At 39.9% G+C, this 18,373-nt stretch overlaps 2 protein-coding genes across 13 annotated transcripts in view; both read left to right on the top strand.

The window, feature by feature from the left end:
• Positions 1-18,373, top strand: part of LOC132912128 (glutamate-gated chloride channel) — a 94,194-nt gene that overhangs the window by 58,088 nt on the left and 17,733 nt on the right. For 4 of the 12 annotated variants that reach the window (XM_060969265.1, XM_060969266.1, XM_060969267.1 and 1 more), the window contains exons 5-12: positions 1,396-1,548; positions 6,053-6,117; positions 6,985-7,205; positions 8,391-8,473; positions 8,566-8,706; positions 13,576-13,668; positions 15,918-16,070; positions 17,305-17,519. In XM_060969265.1, the coding sequence (XP_060825248.1) occupies positions 1,396-1,548; positions 6,053-6,117; positions 6,985-7,205; positions 8,391-8,473; positions 8,566-8,706; positions 13,576-13,668; positions 15,918-16,070; positions 17,305-17,519 (1,124 nt within the window). The remainder of the gene's footprint in view (positions 1-1,395; positions 1,549-6,052; positions 6,118-6,984; positions 7,206-8,390; positions 8,474-8,565; positions 8,707-13,575; positions 13,669-15,917; positions 16,071-17,304; positions 17,520-18,373) is intronic. The other 8 variants (XM_060969269.1, XM_060969271.1, XM_060969272.1 and 5 more) reach the window with 3 other exon arrangements.
• LOC132912153 (prefoldin subunit 6) overlaps positions 1-18,373 on the top strand; it is a 107,490-nt gene that overhangs the window by 52,960 nt on the left and 36,157 nt on the right. The window lies entirely within an intron of this gene.

Here is an 18,373-nt window from a genome sequence, read left to right on the forward strand (position 1 = left end):
TGCAAAGCTTTTCACTTTGTTTACTATTTTTTGTAAAAAAAATTTCACTCCTTTTTTTTTCTTCTTTTCTACTTTCTTCTTGCCAATTTAATCGAACATCCTGATTCCGAGAAAGGGACAAATAAGGTCAGGTAGAATGTGTGTTTAACGCTTTCGAGGTTACGTTTTCGCGAAGAATTTGGCAAGGGAAGCCTAAATAGGTCGCGAGCCAATTGATCGTGTCCGGTAATTGAAAATCCATCGGCACGCCCTTATCGTTTACTTGAACAAATTGACCAGTGTTTGTATGGTAAAATCAACATTGAAAATATTTGTGTTGTCGATAGGGGTGTGCTGTTTTCCTATCGATTCGATCGAGGTGGAACGTTCATAAGCTCCCCCTCCCCAAAAATACTCGATTTCGTGATAGGTGTTGACATCGTTAGGCGGAACTAGGTTCACGAAGAAACCAGATGAGACGTGGGCAAGAGTTGTTGGGTGTCACAGAAATTCACACACTCAGACTCTTACGAAATGAATACAACCTTCACATTCCCGTTGCTATTCTTTTTGCTGTTCGATCGGATAACGAATCGCTCGTAGAAAAGCTATTTGTCAAGAACCTAACGGAAAGCTGGATATTTTTTCAAATGTTTTTTTTCCCAACAGAGACACGGAAGAGAGGATGGAAATATGAGATAACCATTTTCTTGTTCTAAGGATAATAACTTCGGGAAAACAGAATAATACAATAGAGGGAAGGTAGAAAAATAACTTTAAGGAATCTCATACATAACGTGCCGTACAAACATAAATGTCGTACATTTTTCAACACGTTCAACGATTCGTCGACTTTTCATCTAAATTAACATTAGAACTAGCAAATGTGTCGTATTTCTACCAACTCGCAATTCCTACTTTTATCGTTGTATCGCGATCGAAATCGAAGATTGTTTAAAGATCGTCCGAAGATTGCAAAATAAATCAAATTACTACTATATGCTACTTGGACGTACGCGCATGTAGATCTTTCGGTCATAATTTAAATCAAGAAGATCATCGATCGAACAAAAGACCAACAATCTTTTGGCGAGGATATTAGAATCTTCGTGATAGTACTCGCAATCGTCGTTACACGGATATCGGTGATTTATGTACGTCGGAGCTTTGCCTCGTATTTCTACCCTCTCTTCTACCGCAGTAATTTGTCGTTGCTGTCGTTATTGTTATTGTCGTTCCATCGCGTATACTGGAATGCCGTGCTGCAAAAGACAAAAAAAAAAAAAAGAGAAAGGAAAAATGCGGAATTCGAGGAAGAACAAGTAGACGGCGAGCGCAGGATCGAACAGTTACATTGACCGATAGTAACACGAAAAAAAGGATGAGACGTGGGCAAGGGGTTGTTGGGTGTTACAGATGCGGATTTCTGCTGCGGAATGCGATGGCCTGGTGACGCCACCGGCCTGTCGAACCGGTCGTCGACCTCCTCTAACGACCCCAAGAACCAGTACAAGAACCAGAACAATAACCACTACACGTCGCACCAACACCTTCGCACCCACCTTCGCGGTCCGTCCTTCTGCTTTTACTTCTCTCGTAACCTCGTCTAGAGAAATAATTAAGGCAACCACGACTTTCATTCCGACCCGACCCATTCAGTTCGCCGCGTTCTCTCCTCTCTTTCGCGTCTCGTTGCCGCCTCTTTCGTCCGTCTCTGTTCATTCGTTTCGACTTTATTATTTTATTGAACGAAGCCCTTGATTCTCCGGCGAATGTAATCGGTAACAGTGTGTACCGTGTATAGCTGTATATAACGGAGGACACTGTTGAAACGTACGGGCGTATATGGAATCCTGAATGGGTTGCTAGTCGAATTTCCGTACGAGGGTTTATAGGTCGATCGATTTTTTAGTGGAACCACTACGGTTTTCTGCTTCCATGTATATTCTTGTTGGCAAAAGCAACAAGACTCTGCTCTTTGAAAGCTTTTCTCGGTTCTCGGTCCCTATATTTTTAAAACACTAGAACTACCAAACTCTGGTCAAAGCGTCTGATTCTTCGTTCTTTGAATCGTTAAAAACTCGTCGCTGTTCCTCGTGATATTAACGTTCGCTTCTGTCGAAACGAAACGCGATTATAAATAGCATTGACCGCGTATACAATTATTATCTAGATATATATATTATATATAATTTGTGTTGGTTTAGTAATATAAGCGACATGTGCCAATATCAGCGATTTTATCGGTTTAGCTTTGTAACAGCAGTTTAATTGCAACCGATCATGTGCGACGTATTTGTTTTAGATACATATCAAAGATAGTTCTAGTGTTGAGAAAACTTTTCGATCGAGCTCGAGTTGCAATTTTTCGCTCGAATAAACGTGATCTTGGACGTGTTGCGAGACACGGACGATTCGAGCGAGGCGTGTAAACGTTGTTCGACCTAAACCCTTCGACTATTCGATCTTAAACACACGCACAATCAGAATACTCGCGGCAGCTCGGTTGAATAAAACTTTTTACGTTACCACGTTACTTCGTAAAACGTTGGCTCGTGATTCGAACAGCATAAACAAAAAATACTAGAAAAGTTGTGTTGTTGGTAGACGCGAAGCTCGAAACGGGACATTCGTGTTAAGAGGACGTAAAAGCGTTGCTTACCGATCACGGTATCTGACATTCTTTTCGAGCCTGGCAACGTTCGTGTCCGATGTGCCCCGCCGATTGTTGCTCGTTTCACCGGCGTAATAATAGAGCGGCTGTTATCAAAAACCAGCAGGAAAACCGGCGTGTTCACGGTTCGATAACGCGTTGATTTCTTTTTTTTTTTTTTTTTATTGTCTGCTGCATAATCCTGGTATACAGTGTAGAACATAACTGTACTGATATTACGATATAACAACCACGAGTTTTATACGAACAATTTTTTATTTACTATCGACATCAAGGTATACGAAAAATAAACGTAACAGAAATATTTTGCATGGTTAATGATAAGCTAAACGATTTTCCAATTTGTACAATGTCTTTCGTTCTTGCAATAAGAAATATTTATATTTAGTCGATCTTTCATTTATTCCAAATTCTTTAGCTTCTTAGCATTGCTTCAATGTGTTTTGCTATAGTTTGTACAAGATTTTGGCTCAAGATCAATTTCGCTCTATCGCTTTTCGATTCTCCTCTGCAATTCGAGAATCGCTATCATAGGAGTCTTATAATCTAATCAATTTTTCTGCTAAATATTTTTACGATCAAACTATGGTTGTACAGTACGAAACACGCTTAAACCCACGAATATTTCTCGTTAGGCGTCGGACAAAAATTGTTTAGCTTAGCTTCAATTGCACGAAATATGTCTATCGTATGAATTTTTTGTATACCTGCAATATTAGGGTAATAAAAAATGGTTTATAAAACAGGTTCAATTATGTTCTTCACTGTACAAGATGCGTTACAGAATGGAGTCGAGTCATATCTCGAAATTGGTGAGAGATAGAGAGAAACAGTACGGAGAAAAGTTGAATGACACGATACAATCTATGTTCATAGGTACTCGGTTCTTCTTAGTATACAACGATTCACCGAGAAATCGCAATTGAGCTCTTCTTTTGAATGAAACTCCGTAATATTTTCGATGCATTTTCTAATTCTCTGCAAAAAAGTACTCCGAGACACTCGGATGGAGAAATGCTTAATCCAAAAGATATTTTAATTTCAATTCCACCGAATTTAACGTATAAGAGACAAAGGAAACACGAACACAACCACTCCGCCCTTTCCTTGTCTCTCGTATACACAGTTTCGCGAAGTTAAAATCGAGATATCTTTTAAACTAAGCATTCGTCGACCCAAGTATCTCGATACCTTCTCGCAGACGATTCAAAGTTTCCACCGAATGATCAACGAAAACTTACAGAGTGTCGTTTAAGAAAAGAGTGCATTTACGCTTTGCCGGTGCATCGTTGCGTACTAGAAAAAAGTGAGCACCTACGAACATAGAGATCTTATCACGTCGTTTAACTTTCTCCCCTACAATTTCTTGCTATCTCTCGTCGACGTCGAGCTACAACCCGGCTCAACTGCCTGACACATCCTGCACACTTTCTTAAGCAGTTGATATCGGCGAAAATGTTTCTATCGCTGAAGACGACACCTCGTCACGGAGAGCCGCTGCCAACAGGCTGTTCCTCGATCGTCGAGATACGATTTCTAAATATCATCACGCTCCATCCTTGCCCCATATTCCATCCGTATTTCACGACACCGTACTACGTAACTTATCAAACGCAATCGCGTTTTGCCGTGTCTTTGCCGTAGTGGTATGCGTTGGCAATTATATCGGATCGGTGGTTAGGACTCGTTAGACGCGTGACAAGCGAACAGTGCCGGTGCAAATTGGTCGTTCCACCCTGAGAAACACCGCGCATCGGGCACATCATTGATTAGACAAAGGCGTGCAGCGAAAATGAAACCGTTCGCCCGGCGGAGCATCGCTGCAACGATCATTTTGTTTCCGTTTCCATTTCCATTTCCATTTCCGTTACCGTTTCCGTTTCCGTTGCGAGCGATCCTCTTCTCGATCGAATGTCGCCGTGCTATCGCGCCTCTCGACGACCGGTTCTCGAGTCCTAACTCTCCGACTACGAGCTTCACACAATATACAAACACGAAATTTAGTCGCAGCATGTGCACAGCATGGCTCTAATGACGCTTTTGCGATAACAAGCAACGGCTTCTGGCAAGGCGTAGAGAAGGAAAAGAGAAAGAGAAAAACAGCAACATGTCGATCTCGGGATCGCAGACCGAAACTCGGGATCGAAGTTTCAAATGTTGAGATCGGGATGATCGTACGTGCACAGGCTCACGAAAGCGTTCCAAGACTCGTACATGTGCTTTATGCGCGAGTATTACGTGTGTTATACTTGCACATTTTCCAATTTCCTTTGCTTTTTCACGTCACGAGACTTGCGTGATTATACATGCATCGATAAAGTTTGAAATACATTCGAAGATATACGTAAAATTGTAAGATATTTGACACAAATATACAGAGAATATGGTAACACTCCAGCAGCGAACACGAGGTAGAAATAAAAAACATTTGTACGAACACATGTTCCATCCGCTCTTCTTGCAAATTTATAGCCATTTTTGTGTTTTAAGCGTTTCAATGATTCGAAACTGCTCTTCTCTTCAGGAAACGTGTTCGAAATGGCCACACTCGGTCTGTGTTATTCGACGTACACCTGGAATATTTAAAAGATTGAGAAATTCCTCGACGCGACGACTAGTAGCCATTTCAAGTAAACAGTTGCGGATTATCGAAACGCAGAAATAAGTCAGACAGAACACGTGTTCGCATGAACTTCCTTCGTTGCTTTCGTGCCTGCTGTCTACTCTTGAGATGGGTCCCTTGAAATGTTACCATACACCCTGTATATTTCATCAGAAAACTTGTTAAAGAGTCAATTATCGATTACATTAATAAACATTAATAAAATGTTCCCTAAGATGATGTTTGACACTTGTTGTATACTTGAGACGGCTGTTCATGTCGCGTACTAATTTTTTATCCGACATATATTTGCAATAAATATGTCGCAACTTGTATGTACATTTTGGAATCGCTTTAAAATTTTCCTTCGATATGATCATGCCAGTCACGTCACGTTACAGTGGCAACGAATTTTCAAAATGTGTTGTTTTATAGAGCACACGCGATACGCGGCATAAAAGTTGTCTCATAGCAGGTTCAAACGCTTTCGTAAACCATAGTGTACCTTCGATCGATCGATCGGTTTACAAGTCACTCGCACGAGTTAGGGAAACCGAGACTATTTCTGCTTTGCCACCGCTTGATGTCAAACACGTTTCAACCGATGTTTGCAAGTGAGACTATGTCGAAGTTAAAAGATTAGCCAGCAACTTTCTGAGTAATGCCGATTCCCTTTCCCGATGCGAGATGTCTCCCTTCCGAAGAATGTTCTTTTTCGAATTAGCGTGCTCTTCTGGTGACTGCTTCGAACAAGTGCCCGGTGGAACCTTTAATCTCAATCGTACACTGTGTTTCAGGAACCTTGACCGTAAACGTGAGCGTGCTCTTGCTAAGTTTGGCTTCTCCCGACGAGTCCAGTTTGGTAATTGACCAATTTTCTCTCATTAAATCTGTCCATGCGTACGAATGTTACGCGTCTGTCCGATTCGTCGTTCCTATTCTATCGTATTTATTTATTTCAGCCTGATGGCCTACAAAATTGCACTTGGTTTCGCATAGTTTAGAAACGTAAAACAGAACTAAAGCTAAACAATCTACAAATAACTACAATGGCGTAAGAATTGACTCACTTCTTGGGTGATCATTATACGTGTAAAGATTAGGACGAAAAATTTGTATTTATAACTGCATTTATACACAAATGACAGTTACTTCTTAAATTTTCTCAAAAAAATTGTAGAAATTATAGAACAGAATTGTTCGTTTTTGTTTGAATGGGAGACGGTGAAAGTACAGTTAGAGCAAGATTTTTGGCTTCGCGTGAGATATTGTCAAATAATTGACGTTTTACATTAATTTCATAGATTAAAAAATGCGTCTTTTCCAAGGAGATAAATATTCAATTTCAAACTCGTTGCCGGGCGAGGGCAATAGAGATATTTAAATATCGCTACGTTTGTATTAGCAATTAAAAATAACAGTTGTACCTTAAAATTTCCCCAAAAAATTCATTTTTCATGAAAACTAACGTAATTTTCACACCTTGATTTTATCGTATCGTGAAATAAGCAGTTCGTTTTATATTTTTCGTCCTTTCGATGAGATAAGTTAGCTCGTCGAAACTTATCCTCGTACGAGAGAAATAGCGAAACGCGTCACCGTAAATCTTTCGTGGACACCAGGTGCGCTAAGGCCGTTAAAACGTGACACGCACGTGCCCCTCTACATATTTCATTCGACGATGATCGTTGGAATTTCGTAACGGTCCTTGCGTTTCTTTTATCGACAGAAATACGAGGTGGAATTCCTGCTGCAACAACAGTGGTACGACCCGCGATTACGATACAGCAATCGGTCGCAGTACGATTACTTGAATGCGATTCATCATTACGATGATATCTGGTTGCCGGACACGTACTTCATAATGCACGGAGACTTCAAGGACCCGCTCATACCAGTTCATTTTGCCCTTCGGATATATCGCAACGGCACGGTCAACTACCTTATGCGGTATTTATCTCCATTTTCTATTGCAAGCCGATGCGTTTCTATATTAAAAGGGAATCTAGACTTTACGGTGATTATTTGGAACAGCATATTTCTGATCCTTCGGCTTTCGATCGCGTTATTGCGTGTACGCGAAAGTTTTAGTCTTTTCATCGGACGTTCGTGTAAAATTTTACCTTCTACCGATATCATTTGCCACCTTTCCTTCCAATTGTCTGGTCGGTATTGACGCATGTGAAACGCCAACTTGATGATCGATCGGTGACAATAACTGCGTGAAACTATCTTGAGCAAGATAAACGATGACGAGAGCGTTAGGTCGCACGTGGCTGGAATCGCTCTGCTTAACGCTTTACTAGCGGTTCAACAGCATACGCACGTCAGACCGGCAGCTCAGGTGAAGATTCTCCATGGCGCCGGTTCTGTTTCGGTTTGGACTCTCCAATACCATTCTTTTCGTTCATCGCGAAGGGTAAGTTTTTCAAACTGGTATAAAACTGTGGGAGCTTACAAAGCAACGCGACGGACGCAACTGAGGAAGGTACCTTAGTACTAAATAATATATTACTGCTCAAATAATGAGAAAGAGAAATGTCGGCGACAAAAAGCCGATTAATAGCCTATCGGTCGGTAAAGTGTTAACACAGCCTGGGAAGTTCTTCCGCACGTGGCGTACTCTTCGGGTCTCACACCGACAGATTATCAGCTTTTAGTCGGTCTTTAGTCGACCAGCACTTTCGAAATGTTGCGAAAAATGTCGCAACGTCAGTCTTCCCGCGGCCGAATCCGAAACTTGACAGAAAGTCGTACGAAACGAGGGAAAATATTTCGAACATCGATTCGTAACGCGTGTGTCATATATAAATCGAAGGAGACGAAAGAAAAAGACTAAAAGTTTTGCATACACACGTAATATTAACACGTGCCTTGTTCCAATGTTCTGTGAATATTCTGCTTCGTGTTTTCAGTGCGGATCTGAGAAGGTCTTTCCTTATCCGCGCTGAGAAAGCGAAAGTTAGAAAGTGTCCTTAACGAAACACAACATGCTGATAACGCATATTACCACGTTATCGTGATGAAAGTTTAAAGTCTAAAATGAAGTCTGAAACTTGACGATTTGGATAATCTTATTAAACATGTTATCGGGCTCGACATTCGCGATTTCACGAAGAACTTTCGATCTTATAGGCGTCATCTCATCCTATCCTGCCAGGGTAGACTCAATATCTTCCCTTTCGATGACCCACTGTGTTCATTCGCGATCGAGAGCAGTAAGTGAATATTACAAGAATACGTTTCTTAAAATTGATCACATAACATTTTCTCTGAGCAGTCTGTCTTAATCTTCTGCCTTCTTCTTTAGTATCGTACGAGCAATCGGCGATCACGTACGTGTGGAAAAATGACGAGGGTACGTTGCGGAAGAGTCCTAGTCTAACGTCGCTGAACGCATACCTCATTAAGAACCAGACAATCACGTGTCCGATCAAAGTAAGCTGGAGAGGTGAGTTGTGAAACCAACGGTTTATTGTATTAAAGTGAATACTTGAAACTAAGGAAAGAAACTTAGGATAAAAGAAGGCAGCGATGATAATTAAAACACGAGAATCTTTTAAGTATCATCGTTCAGTTTTGACAATTGTATCGCATTTCGATCCTCAAAATCTGATGTAACTGGCTAAAAACTGGCTCAGTCACGTGAATTCGTTCATTTCTATTTCTTATCTAACAACGTTCTACGCTTTCTATTATATGTATTTACTATTCTACTTTAGTATATTTATTTCTTTCATTCAGTTGATAAGAATTTGCCTGGACATTCGCCTATTTATCGTTATGAGAAATCCATTGTATCTTCTCATATCGATGAAATAAAATATCTCGATGGAGAATAAAATTGTAGCTTAATTAACTGTGAGAGAAATATACACTGAAAATCGTGATTTACATCGCTACGATCTTCCACTCGTCATCTGAGACAGCTGTTTGAACTGTACGATGATACTATTGATATTGGAGTATGGTAAATGCATCGTTAGGTCTATCGAGTTATCATCGAATTATTATAAATAATCGAAACCAATCAGAGAAAAAAAATGACGCCGAGACTATACCATTTTCTATTCGCTATCAGTTCTCTTTTATGATTTTTACTGCATCCTTAAATGACACGCTTCTGTACTGTTGCAATGCACCAAACACGGCCATTTCGTTAGTCCACGGAAACGATTTTAGTGTCGCTTGTGTACGCACTCGAAGACTCTCGAGTTGAACTATTGTACTGTCTATTATACGACCTGACGCGACTATGTCTTCTTATATTATCGTTATAGGTCATTTTGAAAATTTCGCGAACCACATGTTTCGAAACAACGTGTGCACCTCTACTAAAATTCAGTCTGGTTGTTTAAACGTAAAAGTAAAGAGTTTCCGAGTATTAGCATACAGGAAAAATTTGTCCAAACTACTTGCAAGAGTTACAGAAATATAACAAATTCATAATGATATTCTGACGATAAGTTCGTAATTTTATAATTTGAATGCTATTAATAAAATCGAGCTGAATTAAACGAAAAGTTTCGGGAATTTGAATAATGAAATGGTCCACGATATGCAAAGAAGAGAAAGCTCTAATTAAGGCACAGTCGTCGATATATTCGTGCAAACGTGATAAATTTAAAGTAACTCTTAATTATCTAAAATTTGCATCATTTTTTCAGGGTGTAATTTGTTTCTAACTTCTTTCCTTTAGTTTTGAATACAGGTATCTTACGTTCCTTAAAGCTAAAGGACAACGTTGCAATATCTTTCCTCGTTGCCACTTTTCATTAATAATTCTGATGTCGCTTATCCCAGAGCTAAAATCAAATTGCTATCTAAACGGTTCTATCCTAATCTACTGATAATATAAACATGAAGCAGAACGTTTGTGGAATCCTGCTGTTCCCAAAAGTGTTCTTATCAGGACCTTAACAGAATTATTTAGGAACCCGATGGAATGAAAGTGACTTCAGAAGATGCCATAGATACATTATCATTAAAGTCGTTTAAAGGTTATTCAAAGGGTATTCAAGGACAAAGGTCGTCAGAGGTTTCTCGATGGTGAAACAAGGTAATTCGAAAGTTGTTTGGATCTACCGATCTTGTAAAAGATTTTTCAAGATTATTAATACATCATAAACACGAAACTTTTAATGTCCAGAAATATAATCCAACATGCGAGGTGCTCCGTAATATCTTTTCAATGCTTGGAAAATCGTGGAAATTTTCAGGATGACCTAAACGATTTGAATCTGATGCCTGACCAGATAGTTTTGCTACGTTAGAAAACATGTCGGGAGAAGTGAACGATGAAAAGATATCATATGGAAAAAAAGAGGAAAAATGCGATAGAAAGATGAAGAGTGTACAGTCGTATACCTTCTAGCTGAATTTGGAAACCGTAATATCTATGGAATATTCAAGGAAGAATCGCAATCACTCGTTAGTAGTAGGTCGATGCACCTGAAGCGCTGCATCCTTTAAACCTTCGCTGCATTCCTGGAAAATTCCAGCATCGTTTCCAAGGACTACGCCACCGGATCAATAAATCCGGCTGGCATTACCGAAAAATGATTCCTAGTATTATTCGCGTCTTTTCCGATACTCTCGCCTTTATCTAACCTGCTAACTATCGGCCATTTCCTATAACGTCGCCTTTGTCTGATCTGCGCTTGATCCACGCGAAAGCTCTCGTTTCTCTTGAAAATACAGGCGCCGCGCAAGGGATGAAATTTCTTCGTCCCGAGATTCGAAAGGGGGTGAGATTTCACCGTTATCTTCCCCTTTGGAATCTCGACGGCGTCCGTTTTCGAGCTTCTCTTATCGTCCCCTTTCTTTCGGATTCGCATTTTTTTCAGTTGAAAACATATTTATCAATCGTTTAAGTTTCCTCGTTTCTGCTGTCTCATCAGCCCCTCTCTGCTCATTGGCCTGTTTGCCAACTTTCTTTCTTCTTCATCCCCTTTGCTCGCATTTCATTTGTCTGTCTTTGTTTCTAACGGTCATCAGAACGACGAATCTCCATAGACCGCGTTCACGATCGTTCCTTAAATCGCCAGGTAAGTCGCAATGCATGCGCCGTGCACATCGATGTGACGTTGCTAATTTCTACCCGATGCCTGACCTTGTTTGCACTGCATCAATCGGAATGACACTACGATAGGACGCTTTATTTAACAAAGGACCGTGAAATGTTTTCGTGAGTTTGTTGGCTTATCCCGCAGTATAGGTTCGAATAACGAAGGAAAAGCGGGGATCGATACGACCCGAAAATTTATGGAACGTTTATTAAGCGGTGCGTCGAGCGAACGCGAGAATGCGTATGCTTAACTTTCTATGATAGATTCGTGCGCGTATGGAACGATTAATTGGAACACCGAAAAAGAATTAAAAAGAAAAGAAGGAAAAATCTAAAAGAAAGAACGAACTCTGCATGCGACGTAGCGGAACTATGAAAAAAGAAAAAAAAATAAGAAACGTTCGTTTTTGTTTCTACCTTTCTTTCTAGTTGGCGTAGATACATTTCTTGTATGTACACATATTGTCTTTCTCTCTCTTTACGTGTGTATATACAGATATTTATATATATGTTTGTACATTAATATATTTAGATGTGAATATATACCTATCTAGATTAATATACATAGTCCTCTAGAAAGTGCATATTGGCAACCTTGGTTCCTGTCTCGCTTTATAACCGAGCCCGCCGTGGTTTGCTTTTGGGGTGAGGCCTTCAATTTTTCAGTGACCTAATATTACATTAATGCCCTCACCGATGCCATCTTTCTCCTATGCTCTGTTCCTCGCACCGTCGTGTCGTCGCGAATTTCTTCAAATTATATACATATACATATTATAGAATAATACACACATATATATATCTTACTCGTAAACACGAGCCTCTCGTTGCTTTGCTGGATAAATAATCTTGATAATTTTGGCGATTACTAGTACGACATTCGGATACGACTTTTTCCTATTACAATAAGAATAAAAAAAAAAAGAAAAGAAAAAAGCAAAAATAAAAAAGGAATGTGTCGCTAATAGCTCTGTAATTAACGATTCAAGATATCTTGTTTGAGCTAATTGTTTCGTAATCGTTACTTTGGTCGCTTATAAGCTCTTTAAACAGCTTTCGCAACTAGTGAGAAGCTTGAACGTTTTTGTCGAAAGCGTGATACCTGCAGCTTGTGGAGTGAAAACCACACAGAACACCATTTCGCCTCTATTTTTTCCCAAAGAAAAATCGACCTATTCTAACCATTAACGTGAAACAAGGTGAAAGATAGTTTTCGTTTCAGGTCGCAGAGAGAGAGAGCGGCTTTTCTCTTTCACCTAATCCAGACAAATTTTCTAAATTCGATGCTCTTAAGACGAACGGTCACTGATTGGACAGGTTGACGTTGTAAGACTTGACCGAAAGGAATTTATCTCGCGTTTCTCCTTTACCCTAAAGGGATCAACCATGGCGGTATGCGGGTAATGCTTGGTCTAGTTAGCCCAACGATTAAATTTCCTCTGTGCCCGTTCAATTCAGACACGATTTATTTCGTATTCGACGAAGACATCGTTGCCGGAATTTTAATCGTCGCAGAATAGAAAATCAAAATCGGCCGCATGTGACAACGAACAAGGAGGACGGATAGATCTTGCCACACCTTCGAATCTCTACACTTTTCCGCGTTCACCGCCAAATTTGCCCTTGCCTTTCGTCAACGCTTCACACATACACAAACACATATACACATACACATCGCGAAATCAAACTATCGTCGAACTTACATATAGCCTTTACACACGTATCAGCTGTTTCGTCTTCTCGTTGTTCACGCAAAAATACGACTCACTTTTCACACTGTAGGAATAGAGAGAAAAGAAAAGAACACGCAGAGGAAAGATTTAGTTTAGACTTGTTAATTTAATTTATTGGTATTTCAACCTTCCTCGCTGATCAGTATCAAGAGGTTACGCGTCTTAGTGTAGCAAGTAAATTCTGAGCGCGCGCTTTAATTCATACGATACGAATACCGTTCCACTTATCCTTGACATTTCGATACCCTCCTGGAGCTCCTGACACGAAATTCTTTTCCAAGAAACGCCAGAGTTTTTTTTTTTTCTTTTTTTCCATGAGAGCCATATCGATCGAGCCTCTCTCGAGATCAAGATTTATCCGTCCCCTCGACAGCGATATGAAAAAAAGCAAAAAAAGAAAAGATAAAGACAACGAGATGCAAATAGAAAACAAGAGAAGGAAAAGTAAAAAAAAAATAAATAAATACAATAAAAGATAGAAAGAAGAGAGGAAGGAAGATCGTGGGCTGTTCTGTTGCAGCTGAGGGACAGATCGTGGTCGACTACGAGGACGAGTTCGATGAATTTGGGGACGCAAAGTGTTCGCTGTGCCAGCGCAGATTTGAGGAGCAAGGTAAAATCCTCCCCTTCGATATGAACGGTATTTCTTATAAAAAAATAAAAAAAAAAGAGATGATATTCACAAGAAAAAAAGAGAAAGAGATTTAGATAAGCTATGAAAGGGAGAGAGAGAGAGAGAGACAGGACCAAGCTTACCAACTCATGAGACAGGCCTAGACACTCAGAGTTGCTGCTTCCCAAATCGTCCTCTTCCTTGGACGGGGAAGGAAATTGTGGTGTTTTTTCTTTTTTGCTTGTTCGCTTAATTAATATAGGAAAAAAGAAAGAACTGTCCACGATAGAGGAATTTGGGAAACATTGTCCCAAGTAATAGATCCGATGTGTTACGTATTATGTACGTCATGTCACGGTAGCTTTAACTCTTTGTACTCGTTTTGCGTTATTTTATGACGAACACGCGAAAAACATCGATTTGCGTCCGACCTGAACCATATACGTACAGTAGCTCACGAAAGTGCTCCAACACTTACAGAAATGACACACGGATACGTCATGCGATAGGAAACATTTGAAAGTTCATTAGTATAACGAAACTCGACTAATTATTAATATTGATCGAGTTTCAAGCAAATGTGAAAATGATTAAATGAAAGCATTTATGCGAATCTTGTTTTCTTACAAGTTGGAAATAAGAAGATGGTCAATTACGTTATTATGGCACAATATTTATATATATAATCCAATATTCACATATTAGCGGATTTTTGCAATTCACGTTTGCTACTTATGTTACATAATAATCTTTTACTAAGCACATGTCTGCAATAAACATCTTACACGATCTACATATATATTCACGTTGATATTAAATTTTACCAATATACCTAACCATTACAGTCGTATCCCATTATAGTGGCAATAAAATTTCAAAACGTTTTATATAGCACATCAAATATATACACGTAAAAGTATCCTATGCTAAGCGTTCAAATAGATACTTTCGTGAGCCACTGCATTTTTTCCAAAATAAAATCGTGAGAACGTATATCCAATTAAACGTTGCATAAACAAGGACTTTTCAAACACTCTTCTTACACAGATTTCCCTGGCAACAGATAGCTGTACGAGTACAAAGGGTCGAAGCGGACCGTCTTATCGCCTGCGACTTTGTCAAGTGATTAAAAATTCTAACATCGAGATATTTCTAGCATCTCTAATAGGGATATGTCACACTTGATTGTTAATCGCTTGACAAAAGATCGTGCTTTAGAACGTTACGAAAGATTAGTATTTGAACCGTATGTAAGTCGTGTTAGCATTCAACCTACACGTTAGTTCCAAATACGAGTATTACATGCTGGACGTGATTCGAACCGTATTTGTTTCAATCGTTTAGCCTATGCTTCGCTTCTGCTTCATTATAGTTGCTCCATTCTTTGTCATCTTTTTTTTTTCCTCTTTTTTTTATTCATACCACGAAAAGAGATCGTACAGCATCATTGGACCGTTGAATTTTAATCGACGAGATCAATTTTTCGCTACGCACATCACCATTTCCTGATTCTTTTTCTCGATGGTCAACGATTGGTTATGCGAAATAATTGAAACAATTCTCCTGGTACGTTCGGTCTTATCAGTTGCGTTGATTTCGATATAAATTATTATTTGAGACTTGGATGTTGTCCCTCGATTCACGTTCACCTGTTCCCTTAAACTTTCATCCTGTTCACGCGTTAGGATCTAGCTCGGCTTGAAACGCTTTCGCGAATGTGGAGCTTCGTTGCGAAAGATTGGCGACACGACAGTGACCTCTTGTTCCTACTCTATTTTTTCTTTTTTTTTTCTCTCTCTCGTTTATGTCCCCCTTGTCACAAAGCTGAGTTCTCCGAGGGAGATCCACGAATGCCGATATCAGCCTACCTGCGGCATTGCGCAAACAGAACTATTTACCGATTCAAAGTAAGCCAAGGAAACTCGTCGAGAAAGCGAACATTTTTTTGGAGCGTCGATTACGGTCGTCTCACTGTTAATGCGAAATTCGACGGTGTTTTACCAAGCAAAGAGAAAAACTGAAATAAGACGAGACTGAAGATAATGTCACGACGAAGTTAAAGAATCTAGGAAAATAATTCGATACTTTAAAAAGCATCTGCTTTGATTCTCCATTAAACTTATCTTTAACCATATCGTTTAGAAGGATAATCTCACATTCTAATCGCTTGTTTAGCGCCATCGAACTAATTGCTCGCTGTTCGCGTCAGCGCAATGATAGAATCGTAATGTGAATGTAACGCACAATAGGTAACTACAGCTGCCTGAAGGTGGATCTGATTTTTACGCGAGATCGTGCCTTCTACTTCACAACAGTCTTCATCCCGGGTATCATTTTGGTGACCAGCTCCTTCATAACCTTCTGGCTTGAATGGAATGCGGTGCCAGCGCGAGTAATGATCGGTAAGCTCGACTATGTCTTTTAACACGTTGACTACCACGGTGGTCATTTGTGACCCGCATCGCGATTAAAATAAGATACATTTCAAGAACTAGACAAATTTTGTTCATAATGTGAATGATTTGGATAACATTGTCAGAGAAAAGTGCACAGATACAGTGTAATATAGCTAGAGAAATTAATCGTTATGATACAGTGTATTTTAATGTATTGCAGCTTCCAGGATAAAACGTTGAGTTGTCGGATAAGTCCCGAAACCCTTTCTGAGATCGCATTTTTTTTTTTTTTTGCTCAGAAACAATAGAAATTAGTGGATGGAACAATGACATCATCCGATAAGTGGCAGAAAATTATTAGATAGAATGGATATTTGGTTTAATTATATCATTGCAAATTATTGGGATGAAGTTCGTAATTCCTAGAAAAGGTTTAAGATTTATCCGACATCCGAATATACAGGATGTACCAGAACATGTGGGATTCGCTTCAGCAGATGATTGTACACTTCTGTACTAAAACAATGGGAAGGGTTCTCGTACAAACGTACGCTCCATCTGACTTCTTCGTTTTTGAGATATAACGAATCTATTGTGTACGCAGCACCTATCGAAATTGTTGAAATATTACAATCTAGGATACAGCAAAATTAGAGAAACGCCAGCAGCCGTTCAAAGTGTAACCGGGTGCATGACAACACGTCCACAGATTTACCTGTAAATGCAACGTGGTAAATGCAAACGCAACGTTTTCAGCATCCTCTGCAAAGGTGACTGGACGACGCGAAATCGGAACAGAAGATTCGTTGCATCTCGCAAACGAAGACGGACAAAGCGTATGTTTGGACGAATCTTTCTCGTTGCCTTTAGGTGTACGATCATCGCGGCATGTTCTTGTTACAGCCTGTATTTCAACGTATCGCGGCTTTCAGGGTAAGATACATATACATAATCAAATTCGCGTGGCAGTCAACGCGTTAAATCTCCAATGGTTTCTACAGCTGTCTTGCGAAATGAAAGAGAAAGAGAATTCGTCCCTACGACTAAGTACTCTATCCGTTTGTTCGACTTTTAAGAAGCGAATCAGAGGGAAGTACTTTCTTTAATTAGGTCTCAAGAGAGAAAGAAACTAATCTTAAAAGTTGGTATTGCGCAGAAGTAAGGCGGAGGAGCCGATGTCGTTAAGAAAGAGATGGAGGAAGAAAGAAAAAAACAAAAAGCGGGAACGAACTGTTCGCAGGTGTGACGACGATGCTCAACTTCTTCACGACGTCGAACGGTTTCCGCTCGACGCTGCCCGTCGTGTCGAACTTAACTGCCATGAACGTGTGGGATGGCGTTTGTATGTGCTTCATCTACGCCAGCTTGCTCGAGTTCGTCTGCGTGAATTACGTCGGCCGTAAACGGCCGATGCACAATGTCGTCTATCGTCCTGGAGAGAATCCTGTCACCCAGGTACTTTTGCTCAGCGACGTGCGCGCGATGTCGATACCACGCCGACACCACGTTGCATATTTCTATTTCCCACACTTATACGTTTCGTACGTTTTCGACCCACTGTCTTTATTGTTTCTCTTCTTGTCCCTTTTCTTTTTTGTTTCTCGTCTTTCCTTCTGGCTATCTCTATTTTCCGTGTTCTTATTGTTTACTATAATTTAACCGAAACCTACGAGCGACGCTTCATGCCCTCGAGTTTTAAGATTCGCTTCCTCCGATTCTGTTACATTATTCTGTCTATACGTTTTACTCCTGACATTTGCCGTTTTGTCACCACCACCGGTTTACGATCTTCCAATCATTCGTCACTGTGTCCACTGTTTACTTTCGTCCGTGTCGTTTCTCTCTTTCGTTCGATTCAGTCCGTTCTTGTACCTTCTTCTCTTGGTTTTCGTCGTTTCTTGTTTCTCCGCGTTTAGTTTTGTCGTATCCGATCTCATCCGTTTCTTTTTCGTTTCTTATCGCGCCTTCGTCCCTACTTGCTACGCCTGGCAGTAGGTTTTCCACGGAAACGCGATAACAGTATGCCGACTAAAGATATTAAGGTTTCTGAGATGCGAAATGTTACGATACGAATACGCGAGAACATACGTATAAATATCATATCAATCGAAAATAAAAAAGCGATATTTCGTTTGTTATTCGGTAAGAGATAACGAATAGAAGGAACGTTATTTTGGGGAGTAAAGTATGGGATTGTAACATAAATTCATCCTGTTCTTACACGTTATATTACATACATCGTGATAAAATTGAAATATAAAAACAGGACGAATATTGCAAACCGATACTTTCGTGCATCAGTGTATTTC

Source organism: Bombus pascuorum, chromosome 11 (genome assembly GCF_905332965.1).
Source record: "Bombus pascuorum chromosome 11, iyBomPasc1.1, whole genome shotgun sequence".
NCBI lineage: Eukaryota > Metazoa > Arthropoda > Insecta > Hymenoptera > Apidae > Bombus > Bombus pascuorum.